We start from the raw sequence: 13,532 nt of genomic DNA, 5'->3' as shown, positions 1-13,532 counted from the left end.
CTCCGGCAGTTATTAAATAGGGACTAGTTCATGTTCACGCTAAGAGTGCTCTACACGTTCGCACCTCGGAAAATGTTCGTCTTTGTGAGTATCGACATGTGTAGAGACAGTCGTTATGTGTGTTTACATGGAGCGAACTGTATGCTGATGTAATGTACATGTTAAGCTAGGCTAATCGGCAAGTTGTTATTAAGATGTGTGTTAACCAGCGATTCATTTTCATTTTTTCTCATGTTCTAGTTACATAAAAACAAGAAAGTCAAGCCTTGTGTGGAAGACCTCTTCTATTTGTTCGCTAGCTGTCTAACCTCACAGGGTCACGTGTCGTGAGGGCAGCATAGTAAAAAGACGAAGGAAAAGACGCCTACTCAGCGGGTTCAAACATACAGAGCTACTTTAAGCAACATGAGTCTACGCTCAGGAAGAAATTACCTAAAAGACTACGCTGCTGAAGAGCTAGACGAAGCAGCCGGTGGTGAACAGCAACCAGACGTTGCCACTCAACCAGCTACAACGCAGCAACGGTCTCAACCATTCGACACCAAGTCGCAGCAATCCAGAACCTCGACAAGGCGTTCTCAACGGACATCCTCATCAACAGCTTCTGCAGCTGCAAGGGCCTACGCCAAAGCTCAAGCAGCACGAGCTCAACTGGCCTTCGCTGAAAAGGAAGCTAATGCAATGAAACAGAGAGCTGAACTGGATGCTCATCTACATGTCCTCCAGTGCCAAAAAGCAATAGCCGCAGCTGAAGCAGAGGCCTCAGCCTATGAAGAAGCAGAGATTCAGAGCGGGGAGCTCTACGGAGAACTTTGTGAGGAAGCTGAGCCCATCAGTACAGTGCACCGCACTAACGAATATGTTCAACAACAATGTGAGTTACTCTACCCAGACACTCAGCACGACTCAGCACAGCCTCCTAAAGGAAATTGCAATGAAGTAGATGCACAAGACAGTACACAAATAACTAATCCTTTTATAACCAACACTCAGACGAAAACACCACCTGTAAATAGAGAAAGGAAACAGGAGCAAACAGTGAACACTGGTGTAGTCGACACGTACTGGTCCAACTCCACAAAGCACACCCCCAACCTTAACAACTGTGTACCTGAATCAAGTGAAATGCAACAGTTTGCAAAATACCTAATTCGCAAAGAACTAGTCAGCACAGGTCTTTTGCAATTTGATGACAAACCTGAAAACTATTGGGCATGGAAAACCTCATTCATCAGCGCAACCAAAGACCTAAATTTGTCTCCAAGAGAGGAATTAGACTTGCTAACAAAATGGTTGGGTCCAACATCATCCGAACAGGCTAAGCGCATTCGTGCTGTACACACCCTCAATCCTGCTGCAGGTGCGAAGATGATCTGGCAGCGCCTTGAAGAGTGCTACGGCTCACCTGAGGCTATTGAGGACGCACTCTTAAAAAAGGTAGAGGACTTTCCCAAACTCACAAACAAAGACAATGTTAAGCTGCAGGAACTTAGTGACATCTTATTGGAGCTTCAGTGTGCTAAACAAGATGGTGCGCTCCCAGGACTTGCTTACCTGGACACAGCTAGAGGAGTCAGGCAAATAGTGGAAAAACTTCCCTTCAACCTACAGGAAAAGTGGACAACTGTAGGAACACAGTACAAGGAGACTCATAGTGTGTCATTTCCTCCTTTCTCAGTTTTCACACAATTTGTCCAGCGGCAAGCGAAAATGAGGAATGACCCAAGCTTTGCTATGTCCAAGGCCAACACCCATGTCCCTTCTCCCCCAACAGAAAAACTGAGGTCTTATAGTCGCAAACCTACTGTGTCAGCACACAAAATGGACATTACGGCAGAGTCGGACCAGAATAATCTCAGTCCAAAGAAAATGGAGGAACCGGATCGCCAGTGCCCAATCCACAAAAAACCACATCCACTCAAAAAGTGTAAGCTCTTTAGAGACAAAACTATTGAAGAAAGACAAGCCTATCTCAAAGAGCACCACATATGCTACAGATGCTGTGGGTCTGTCCAACACATTGCAAAAAACTGTAAAGCAGTGGTTAAGTGTATCGAGTGTGACAGCCTTAAACACTTATCTGCAATGCATCCTGGTCCTACTCCTGCCCCTAAGAGTACTACACCAGGAAACAACGACAATGAAGAGCAAATCGAGAGCTCACCTTCAGTCGAGTCGAAGTGCACAGAGGTATGTGGCCAAGGTGATAGCCCACGTTCATGTTCTAAGATCAGTTTGGTCAAAGTGTATCCCGCAGGCCAAAAAGAGAGAGCTATAAAAATGTATGCAGTAATAGATGATCAGTCCAACAGGTCACTGGTTAAGTCAGAGTTTTTCAGCCTTTTCAAAATCAATGCCAAACCCACTCCATACACCTTAAAGACTTGCTCTGGCAGAGAACAAACCTCAGGTAGGAGAGCTGTAAACTTCTTCCTCGAGTCTTTGGATGGAGAAGTCAACATCCAGCTACCCCCTTTAATTGAATGTGACTCTGTGCCGGACAATAGATCTGAAATACCCTCTCCAGAGATTGCCCAGCATCACCCACATCTTCTTCCAGTGACAGATAACATCCCACCTGTCGACCACCACGCCCCAATCCTTTTACTCCTTGGAAGGGACGTCATCAGGGTCCATAAGGTACGTGAGCAAATCAACGGACCCAATGATGCACCATACGCCCAAAGGCTAGACCTGGGTTGGGTTATTGTGGGGGAGGTGTGTCTAGGAAAAGTGCACAGTCAGTCAGAGGTCAATGTCTATAAAACACACACCTTAGATAATGGACGTGCATCCTATTTTGAGCCTTGCCCAAACACAATTCACGTTAAAGAGAATTATGGGGTCACTATGAATGCAACCTGCATCACAGACGATTTGGGACACTCTGTGTTTGTTAGATCTGAGGGTGATAACAAACAAGCCATGTCTATCGACGACAGAGCATTCCTGACAATAATGGACAGTGAAGTTTATCAAAACCAAGAGAACAGCTGGGTTGCACCTTTACCCTTTCGCTCACAGAGAAGGAGGCTCCCTGACAACAGAGAACAAGCCCTAAAACGCCTCTGCTCTCTCCGAAAGACTTTGGAAAAGAGACCAGAAATGAAAGATCACTACATCCAATTCATGCAGAAAATGTTGGATAACGACCAAGCCGAGCCTGCCCCTCCTCTGCCACTAAATAAAGAACATTGGTATCTGCCCACGTTTGGGGTATACCACCCACAGAAGCCACAACAAATACGAGTCGTGTTTGATTCAAGTGCAGAATGTGATGGAATTTCGCTCAATCAAGTGCTTCTTGGCGGACCTGATTTGAACAACTCCCTATTGGGAGTGCTGTTGCGCTTCCGCAAAGAGCCCATAGCCCTGACAGCCGATGTGCAGCAAATGTTTTACTGCTTCGTTGTGCGCGAAGACCACAGAGATTATCTGCGTTATCTGTGGTATGAGGACAATGACATTACAAAGAGCATAGTTGAGTTTAGAATGAAGGTCCACGTGTTTGGAAACAGCCCGTCACCCGCTGTTGCCATCTACTGCATGAGACAGGCAGCACAGCAGGGAGAACGAGAACACGGATCTGAGGCAAGACAGTTTGTTGAGCGTCAGTTTTATGTTGACGATGGTCTCACATCAGTCGCCACGCCAGAGGAAGCAATCAACCTGCTCACAAGAACGCAAAACATGTTGGCAGAGTCTAACTTGCGCCTCCACAAGGTGGCATCAAACTGCAGTCAAGTCATGGAAGCTTTCCCTGTTGAGGATCGTGCAAAGGACCTGAAAGATTTAGACCTAGGAGTAGACCCTCTTCCAGTTCAGAGAAGCTTGGGACTCTGTTGGAACCTACAATCTGACAGCTTCACTTACCAGGTGTCAAATGAGAGCAAACCATTCACACGGAGGGGAGTATTGTCGACAGTTAATAGCCTCTATGACCCTTTGGGATTTGCTGCTCCCATAATAATGCAGGGCAAAGCATTACTCAGGGAACTGTCATCTGATGGAAAAGACTGGGACACACTCTTACCCCCTGAGAAACAGGAGAGGTGGGACTTATGGAAAGACTCTTTGCAAGCCCTTGAGAACCTCCAAATACCAAGGTGCTACAGCCCAGGTACGTTAAGCACAACGAAAGTGAAAGAACTTTGCATTTTCTGTGATGCCTCCACTGTCGCTATAGGTGCAGTAGTCTATCTGCGTACAGTTGACAGTGAAGGACAGTGTCATACTGGGTTTGTGATGGGGAAGTCTAAACTCGCACCCCGCCCCGCACACACTGTACCACGCCTGGAACTATGTGCTGCTGTGCTCGCAGTGGAAATGTTTGAGCTCATCAGAGACGAGTTAGACATTAAAGTAGACAATGTGACTTTTTACACAGACAGTAGGATTGTGTTGGGGTACATACACAACACCTCCAGACGATTCTACATGTATGTTGCCAACAGGGTTACGCGCATTAGAGCATCCACCCATCCGAGTCAATGGCATTATGTACCAAGTGAGTTAAATCCAGCTGACCAGGCCACTCGGTTCATTCCAGCAGCAGACCTGCAGAACAGTACCTGGTTCTCAGGTCCACCCTTTCTGTACTCTGACCCACACACAGAACCACACACTGGTCCTTTCACGCTCATCGAACCTGAAAAAGACAGAGAGATACATCCGGAAATAAAAGTAATGAAAACTACTGTAGCAGAGCCACAGTTGGGTTCTGACCGTTTCAAAAAGTACTCAAACTGGATCACTCTTTGCAGAGTCATAGCCAGACTCATTCATGTAGTTACATCCTTTGCACAAAAGTGGGCGAAGGGGATGGAAAGGTTTCAGTGAGACACCGAGCGTCCAAGAACTCACCCGAGCCCAAGCAGTCATTATTCGAGCCGTCCAACAAGAAGCTTACAAAGGGACGCTTGAAAACATTAAAGAAGGAAGGAAGGTCAGTGGCATATTTGATGCACTCAAAAAGCTCAATCCTGTAGTGGACAAAGACAGTCTCTTACGAGTCGGTGGACGTCTTTCTGCTGCCGATCTCACAGAGAATGAAAAGCACCCTCTGATTATCCCATCTACCAGCCACATCGCCATGCTAATTGTAACTCACTATCATGAACGAGTGGCTCATCAAGGAAGACACATAACTGAAGGAGCTATCCGTGGTGCTGGGTACTGGATAATTGGAGGGAAGCGGCTTGTGTCATCTGTCATTCATCGGTGTGTCACATGTCGCAAGTTGCGAGGCAAAATGCAGATCCAGAAAATGGCAGACTTGCCTGCAGACCGAGTCACCCCTGAACAACCCTTTACCACTGTAGGCCTAGATGTATTTGGGCCATGGACTATTGTGACGCGTCGTACAAGAGGTGGTTGTTCCCAGAACAAACGTTGGGCTGTGTTATTCACATGCATGTCAACTAGGGCTGTGCATATCGAACTGATAGAGACTATGTCTGCTGATAGTTTTATCAATGCATTAAGAAGGCTCTTCTCTATTCGGGGCCCGGCCAAGTTTCTGCGCTCGGACAGAGGCACGAATTTTGTGGGCGCTTGTAAGGAATTAGACCTAAACTCAGGAAACAAAGCAGTAGGAAAGTACCTGCAAGAGAGAGGGTGTGTTTGGACTTTCAATCCCCCTCATGCGTCTCATATGGGAGGCTCGTGGGAGCGCCTTATAGGCGTTGCCAGGCGCATTCTGGATGCAATGTTGTTACGAACTGAACAAACACGTCTTACTCATGAAGTGTTGTGCACCTTCATGGCCGAGGTGATGGCAATTATTAATGCAAGGCCTCTTGTTCCCATATCCACCGACCCTGACAGTCCTGCAGTACTCACTCCAGCAGTGCTACTAACGCAGAAGATGAGTGCTGTGTCCGCCCCACTTGGGAACTTCTCATCAGGGCAGCTGTTTGGGAAACAATGGAAACATGTTCAACTCCTCGCTGACGCTTTTTGGAAAAGGTGGAAGGGAGAGTATTTATCCACCTTACAAGGTCGTGCAAAATGGACAGAGACTAGACCTAATGTCAAAATAGGAGATGTGGTCCTGCTAAAGGACCCCCAAGCCAGCAGGAACGAATGGCCCATGGGACTAATAGTAAAAACATTCCCCAGCAGCGACAAGAAGGTCCGAAAAGTGGAAGTGCGGACTGTAAAAGATGGGACTGTTAAAATGTTTCTCAGACCAGTTTCAGAGATTGTTGTTTTGCTTGCAGAGACTGAATGAATATTCTTCAATGCTAGATGATGTTTGAATATGTTGTATTGATGTTTATTGTGATATAATGTGTGTATATCAAGCGGGGAGTGTTATGCCCTTGAGTCAAAAGTCAGCGGTTGGTGTGTGTGCTGATTGAGCTACATAAGCAGAGTGATAAATAAGCTCAGAGTGAGACATCATTGCCACAAGAGATCTTTGTATCCTATGTGCGGAAATGGAGCGAGGGAGCGCTCTGTTCACTAACCTATCTTTGATGTACCCTTTCGTTTATGATGTCGTGAAAAAGTGCTCCGGCAGTTATTAAATAGGGACTAGTTCATGTTCACGCTAAGAGTGCTCTACACGTTCGCACCTCGGAAAATGTTCGTCTTTGTGAGTATTGACATGTGTAGAGACAGTCGTTATGTGTGTTTACATGGAGCGAACTGTATGCTGATGTAATGTACATGTTAAGCTAGGCTAATCGGCAAGTTGTTATTAAGATGTGTGTTAACCAGCGATTCATTTTCATTTTTTCTCATGTTCTAGTTACATAAAAACAAGAAAGTCAAGCCTTGTGTGGAAGACCTCTTCTATTTGTTCGCTAGCTGTCTAACCTCACAGGGTCACGTGTCGTGAGGGCAGCATATTTATCAAAAAGGAAAGTTTGAAGCTGATCTTCAAAGTAGAGAGGGTGTCTGTCTCCTGAACTCAAACTGGGAGCTACTGCCACACCCAGTCCAACATAGCCAGGCTTTCTTTGCTGCTTTGACAAAACCTCAAATCCCAGTCAGAGATGATGAGCATCACCACATTGATGATCATTTCTCTGTAAACCAGGCTTTCTGCTTCAGGATCTGTGCACGCTCACAGAACAAGGAGACCTTTAACCCTTTACAGCCGATCGGAGCGGGCACGCTCTGTTTTGCAGAACTATTTTTAAATCCCAGTAGCACTGCAACCACGTAAGCTAGCGCAAAAATTTTTTTTGCATATGAAACCGGAGGAGTTGTACTTACGTCTTATGTCATCAGCTTGTCCTAGGTCACGGTTTCCTTCCACATAAAGCTTTGCAAAAACCGCATAAAAAGCGCTTGCAGGAACAAAAACATAATATTCCAGAAACACGCTGTTAAAAGATTTTATTATGTTTATGTATAGAAGTACATTTTCATTTGAGGTTCTCTAGATGTGTTTGCTCTTTGTACTAGAGAAGTTACACTGTGCAAGCTCAGCACGAAGTCTCTATCGTTGTATGTTATCTCTTCCTGCATGTGTCTGTGACGCAAACATGCTTGAGTATAACTAAAGGGTGGCAACTGCTGCGGTGTGTGAGTCTCCGTTTGAACTCTCACCCGTGTGCACGTTAAACCTGCAAACCTGTCTGAGTATCATTTATTCCAACCTGAGTTGCATTACAGGAAAACTCCTAACACACGCTTTACCGATCCGATCAGCTGTTCATAACACTTCCTACGTTGGAATAGACGTCAGCGCGAACTTTTGCATTTCCGCCATTACCTGCCCGAAACCGGAAGTGACGTCATTTTCGCGAAAATGTAGTCTTTTTTTACTATCAGGGCCTCAGGGCCTATACTCGTCTTTTTAAAAGTTGACTTTGACTTTATGACTCTCTGTGTCGTTTCTGGGATGCTTAGGACTCATATTGCACTGCTGGAAATAGTTTATTTTGATGCATATGCTGCTTTTTTGCAAATTTGCAGTATAATATTTATTTTCGTTTTTCCTGCAGTGTATAAAAATTGGTGTATTTCAAAAATAAAACTATGAAGACACTCAAAATAAATTTCCTGTGGTGGGAAACTATTTTGTGCAACTTTTTTGTATTTACAGTTTTGAGGGATAAGCCTCTTAAATTTCTCTAACTACAAATATATGTTAAAAAAGCAAAAACGATTTTCAATTTTTTTGTAGTTTACTGCACTTTTTTGCAATTTATGTAATTACTATGCACTTAATGAATACATATTATTAAAATCTGGGCTATAATGGTTGTATTGATGTATAGCAACTTGAAATGCTCCCAAAAATGGCACCACAGCAGGTAAAAATATAATATAAGCTCTGGTGGACTTGGTTCTATGGTAGGTCTTAAAGGATTAAACATCTTTTCACTAACTGGATGGACTGAGCTCAGCCTACAGATGAACTGGTGCCAGAGATCATAAAGAACATCAAACAGTCAAATTCAACACTTTTAATGGAAATATGAGATTAATGCTGCAGACAATCATGAAGCTGCTGAATTCATGAACATCAAGAATGCAGCGAGTGGTAAAATAAAGATTTGACCTCAGTGTGCTCAGTGTTCCTGTCTATTCCTAACATATTCCTAACATGATAGCTGCACTTTAGAGCTCTAAAACTGGAACTGACACATGTTTAAACTCTACATGTTACTCAGTACATTCAGTTCTGAAACTCGCCCACAGTCCAACAAAGGAAACATGGAGATCACATCAGTTTGTCACCAAAGTATAATTATTAGGGCAACTTAACCTGTTATAATCTCGTTAACTCATTAAGTGATCAACGTCAGCAATTATTTTAATCACAGTTTTTAAAATCATGATTATTGTGAAAGTGCTCACTGGCTCTGAATATAAAAGCCATGGGTCACAGGAGGGATGTTGATCAGTGCTGGCTTGAAATGGGCGTCATTATGCGTCTCAGCCAATGCGAGCATTGAGGGTGGGCCTAATACTACTGCAGCGCTCACATGACCAAGGACAGAAAGAAAGGGGCGGGGACAGAAACATGGAGACAGGTACAGATCTTTGACATGTTCATTTTAAACTGTTCCAGGAGGCAGTGTTGATACAACTAAAGTTATCTGTTGTTGAAGAAGTCGGTCTGAGGAACGTTCTTAGGATCAACAAATGACGGCATGTATGAGCCTCAAGACGCAGCATCACAAGAAGAACACATGAGCTGTAGAAAAAGGAGAGACTACGAAAGCCACGGCGTTACAACGTGAACCAGCTGTTGGTCTCTCTGGAGACTACTGGGCGTGGCTGGGTAACCATGGTTACCTGGGAGTTACAGAAACGTGCAGAACATGTGATTCATGTTGCACAGCAGTGGGACATTTGAAATAAAGTCAGCACACTCAGTACAGATAGTGCATCAAATATGATGCTGCTGCCAGACGTCTGCCTTTGAACACGTCCCTGCATCGCCCACAACACCAAGGTTGCCATGGCAATCACAGCTGACAGGGACAAAGTGCACAGCTGGAAGCCTGCAGGTATATTTAACATGATGTATTTCTCAGTGTCCTGTCTGTGTGTGAGAGACAAACAGCCTCTGTATGTGTGTGTAAATACAGCATGAATATGTAGAGGACATGTTTGTGGATATAAGTAAATGAAAGCTCTGCGTCATTTGAATCTTTGACTCTTGTTTCTGTTGCAGGTCTGTGACTGAACTTCTGGGAGGAGAAACATTGGTTTCATGCTCTGTGATTCTGTGTTTTGTCATCTCTCTCAGGTGATGGAGAGCTCAGATGATGACCCCGCCTACGTGGTCAAATTCAAGTCTACATTCAGAACAGACCTGGAGACACGCAAGCAAAATGCCAACATTGTATATGTGAAAACTGCTGCTGGAGCCAGATTCAAGGAGCTCAAGTGTTTACCCAGATCTTACTGATCTCACTGCAGGAACAGAGGGTTGTTGGAGGGAAACCTGTGGAAGCAACAACATCCGAGCCACCAGAGAAGAAGTTGGCCCTGTTGGTGCTTCATCAGAGTGTGAACAGGAGGAAGACTCAGCTGAGAACAGTGTGGTGGATACAGAGCAGAGCCCACCATCAGTACAGAGGCCTGTCCATTAGAGTGCTGCTCCAAACATGCAGCACATGTAGTTGGCCACAGCTGCAACATCTGTACCTGTGAAAGCTTCTTCTCTGTTGCTGCTCATATTGTGCAGAAGAAGAGAGTTTCTTTATCATCAGAAAATGTTAATGAGCTTGTGAGTCTTAGCAGCTGGCTCGGTGCAGAGGAGGAAGAACATGTCAAGTCAGAGGAAGATAAATGCAGTTCATGTTGTCAACTCAACCTGGACTGTTGAAAGAGTTTTTCTTTGTCTTGTTTCTGACTGAGATTCTCCAAAGGAAATCCAGCACAAACACACACTTCACACACTCAAAGTCCTGCACAGTAAATGAGCTGATGAGCGTTTGTGCTGCTGCCTGATAACAGAACAATAGTTCTGCTGCTTCCTGTTCTGCAAACACACATTTATAAATGTTCACTTGCTGTTGATCAAAGGTATGTTGGTGGCTCTGGACGCTGAGGGAACTTTGTAAAAAAACTAGATCAAATGTTAACGTCCTGGCAGAGGCAAAGAACTTTGATTTGATATTTGATTAGATTCATGTTTCAGCTCAGACTGACAGAAATATTTGAACTGCTGCTGTGTTAAAGGGAACACTGCTGTTAGAAAGCACCTGATCTGTTTCTGCACACTGAATGTTGCACTTCTCATACTGCAGTACTATTAAAATAAGTACACAATACACTACTTTTGAACTCATGATTGCATGTTGCTGTAACAAAGCCATTAATGTGATTCAAAGTGTTCATGGTTTCCCAGCACAACAAATGATTGCACAAGTGTGACTGATCCACTTTCTAATGTGTGTGTAGCCCACACTGTGTGTCACTGTGTCACAGGTGAGTCTGTGTATCCAGGTTCTATGAGGACAACAGGATATAGTGACTGAGTCCAGCAGCTTAAAGTCTGACTCCATCCTCCATTTAAATAACTCACAGCAACAACTGAATAGCTTTGCCTTTGTGTAGCTGACACTTCATTTTAATGTCCTTCTATTCTGGTTCATCTGGTCTCAGTTTCTATAAGCACACAGGTTTCATCAGGACTCTATGACCTCAGTAATCTTTGCTGGGCCTTAATGCTCTGAACAAAGCTGCACATCACAAGACTAAATAGAAATGAATCAGTCTTTCATTCTCACTGCTGTTTGACTTCAGCTCTCAATGTCCCACCATAACCCATGGAAAGAATTACTGTCCATCCAGGCTGCTGAACATGAAGCTGATGAAGGTGGAGTATTGTGAGGGCTGATGGAGATGATGATGAGGAATCCAGGAGCAGTGGGTGGATGGCAGCATCAGCATGAAGGATCAGTGTGAGAACACATCATCATCCACAAAGGAAACCAGTCTGAGTGTCTGACGCTCTTGTTAGAAAGACGCAGTCCCAGCAGTTAGCTTGTCTGCTAGTTAGCTGAGAGCTAACTCACTTGTACATTGAATACCAAACTGTGTAAACCAGGGGTGTCAAACATATGGCCCGTGTGCCAAATCCAGCCCTTGAGATAATTTCATATGTCAAATATTGATGAATTTCCAGGCTTGCTGATAATCAATGTGAGCACATTGTGGAGGACAAAAGGTTTCAAACTGGTCCAGGTCTTAAACCTCACGTGTTCTTCCTAATAGCAGTAAATGGATAGAAATAAGGCTTTTATGAAAACACTGAATAACACTTGCTGCATTTAAAAAGACTAAATGTACAGTTCAGTATTGAATACTACATAAAATAAACTATATATAAAGTGTGTCTAAATGGCAGAGATGCAGAAATATGTGCATGTAGCACAGAGCCACGGCTCAGTGTCTAAATGAGTCTCACAGACCTGAATGTGCTGTTGAAGCCATTTATAATTATAACGTAATTCTTTACTCGTTTGATCTGCTCCTTACCACAAGCCACCAGACGTAGAAGGTTTTGGACTTTTAACTATATTTTCTGAAGTTTTACAACTTTTCTTATTGTTAAAAACCTCGTTATGGCCATTCATGCTGTACAAAGTAATTAGACATGTGTGGTATCTACAGACACGTCAGAATCTCAGCTAAAAGTTCACAAAACCATCTCAACAACCACCAAACAGCTGAAACAGCAGGTGAACAGATCACACAAAAAAGATGTAAACACAAATCCCCCTGATCATCTGTTTTTTAAACATGAAGCGTAGTTTTGGACGTTCATTTACTGCTGGTTCAGTGAATTTTGGTTGGACAGTGATGAAACCTGCAGCCTCAGAATCTGTGAGAAGTCTGCTTTCAGCACGCAACAGCATTGTTGTGTTGTGTTGTGTGGATCCACCTCTGCAAACTCATCACTGTTTCACCATCATGTTTCTACTTAGACAATAACAAAGGAAGCAGTTCCCAGGAACTACTTCCTGTCTTGTTAACATAAGAGTATGTTGCCCTTCAAAACACCTCCACTTCTCCTCTTATTAGAGGACTGCCTTATTATTAATCTGCTAATTCTGTCAGTTGATGAAAGAAAAATGCTTGATCTCACCTGAGAGTTTCCAGTGTACAGTGTGGACTCTTCAGTCCTTCAGACAGAAGCTTCACGCCTGAATCCTTCAGGTTACTGTTACTCAGGTCCAGCTGTCTCAGATTAGAGGTCTGAGAGCTGAGACCTGAGGCCAGAGCTTCACAGCTTCTCTCTGACAGGTCACAGTGACTCAGTCTGAAAAATAACAGATAAACAATTACAAAAATAAAACACTTCTGTTGAAGTGTAATGAGATACTATTATATTTAGCAATATTTCATCTTGTTTTGTCAGGAAACTGAGCACTGATGCAGAACAACATGTGGAGAGAATCAGAGGAGAAGAAGTGAAGAGAGAACAGCAGTAAAACAACACTGAATTGTTCAGTGTGCTTTTGATATCAACAGAATGTGTCAAATTTCTTTATTTTGTATTTGTTTTAGTAGAATTGATGATTATCACTTAGATAACAACCACAGGCCAGGTCTAAATTGCACTTTGGTGACAGTTACACCCAGAAATATTTCAGAAACGTGGACAATTTGTGCTCCATTGTATTCAGTATTGAACAAACTGAGTACCGATGACCACTTAATATTTTTGATATTTTATTTGAGTTGTTCCACCTGATCTGTGTTAACTAGAATAAACATTTAAAAACTAAAGCTATGATCACATATGTACTTACAGAGCTTTGTTGGAGGCTTTGACCACTGGCAGCAGCCTCAGAAGAGCCTTTTTAAAGGCTCATGTTCTCACTTAGATCATTTATTTCTACTTACATTTCATTCTGGGAAAAATGGGGATTACTTTGAAAACAGGAACTATTTTCCCCAAAAATCAGCCCTGGATTAGTAAATCACTCCAACATGTTCTCAGGCAGAAGAAGCTGTCTTGTTATGAGGGAGAGAAGAAAAGCAGCTAAAATCAGGTGTAAAAGTAAAGCAGAGGATGAGCTGAATAAAGGACACTCAAGGCTGGCTTGGAA

General features: G+C 43.6%; 2 protein-coding genes across 2 annotated transcripts in view; one reads left to right on the top strand and one right to left on the bottom strand.

Moving 5' to 3' along the window:
• The window catches only part of LOC147336844 (protein NLRC3-like), a 167,489-nt gene that overhangs the window by 16,558 nt on the left and 137,399 nt on the right, over nt 1-13,532 (bottom strand). The window contains exon 12 of the mRNA XM_086285648.1: nt 12,566-12,739. Coding sequence (XP_086141774.1) covers nt 12,566-12,739 — 174 coding nt within the window. The remainder of the gene's footprint in view (nt 1-12,565; nt 12,740-13,532) is intronic.
• LOC147336849 (uncharacterized) lies at nt 102-10,061 on the top strand. The gene is made up of 4 exons (XM_086265594.1): nt 102-2,190; nt 2,305-4,371; nt 9,716-9,791; nt 9,889-10,061. The coding sequence occupies exons 1-4, from the start codon at nt 406-408 to the stop codon at nt 10,059-10,061; spliced, it is 4,101 nt and encodes a 1,366-aa protein (XP_086121720.1). The 5' UTR covers nt 102-405.

Source organism: Aulonocara sp. 'chitande type north' Nkhata Bay, linkage group LG3 (genome assembly GCF_057382095.1).
Source record: "Aulonocara sp. 'chitande type north' Nkhata Bay isolate Kocher_YH1m ecotype deep benthic linkage group LG3, A_spYH_male_GT1.1, whole genome shotgun sequence".
Lineage (NCBI taxonomy): Eukaryota > Metazoa > Chordata > Actinopteri > Cichliformes > Cichlidae > Aulonocara > Aulonocara sp. 'chitande type north' Nkhata Bay.
The sequence above is the reverse complement of the archived record's forward strand: the minus strand, read 5'-3'. Positions and strand labels throughout refer to the sequence as shown.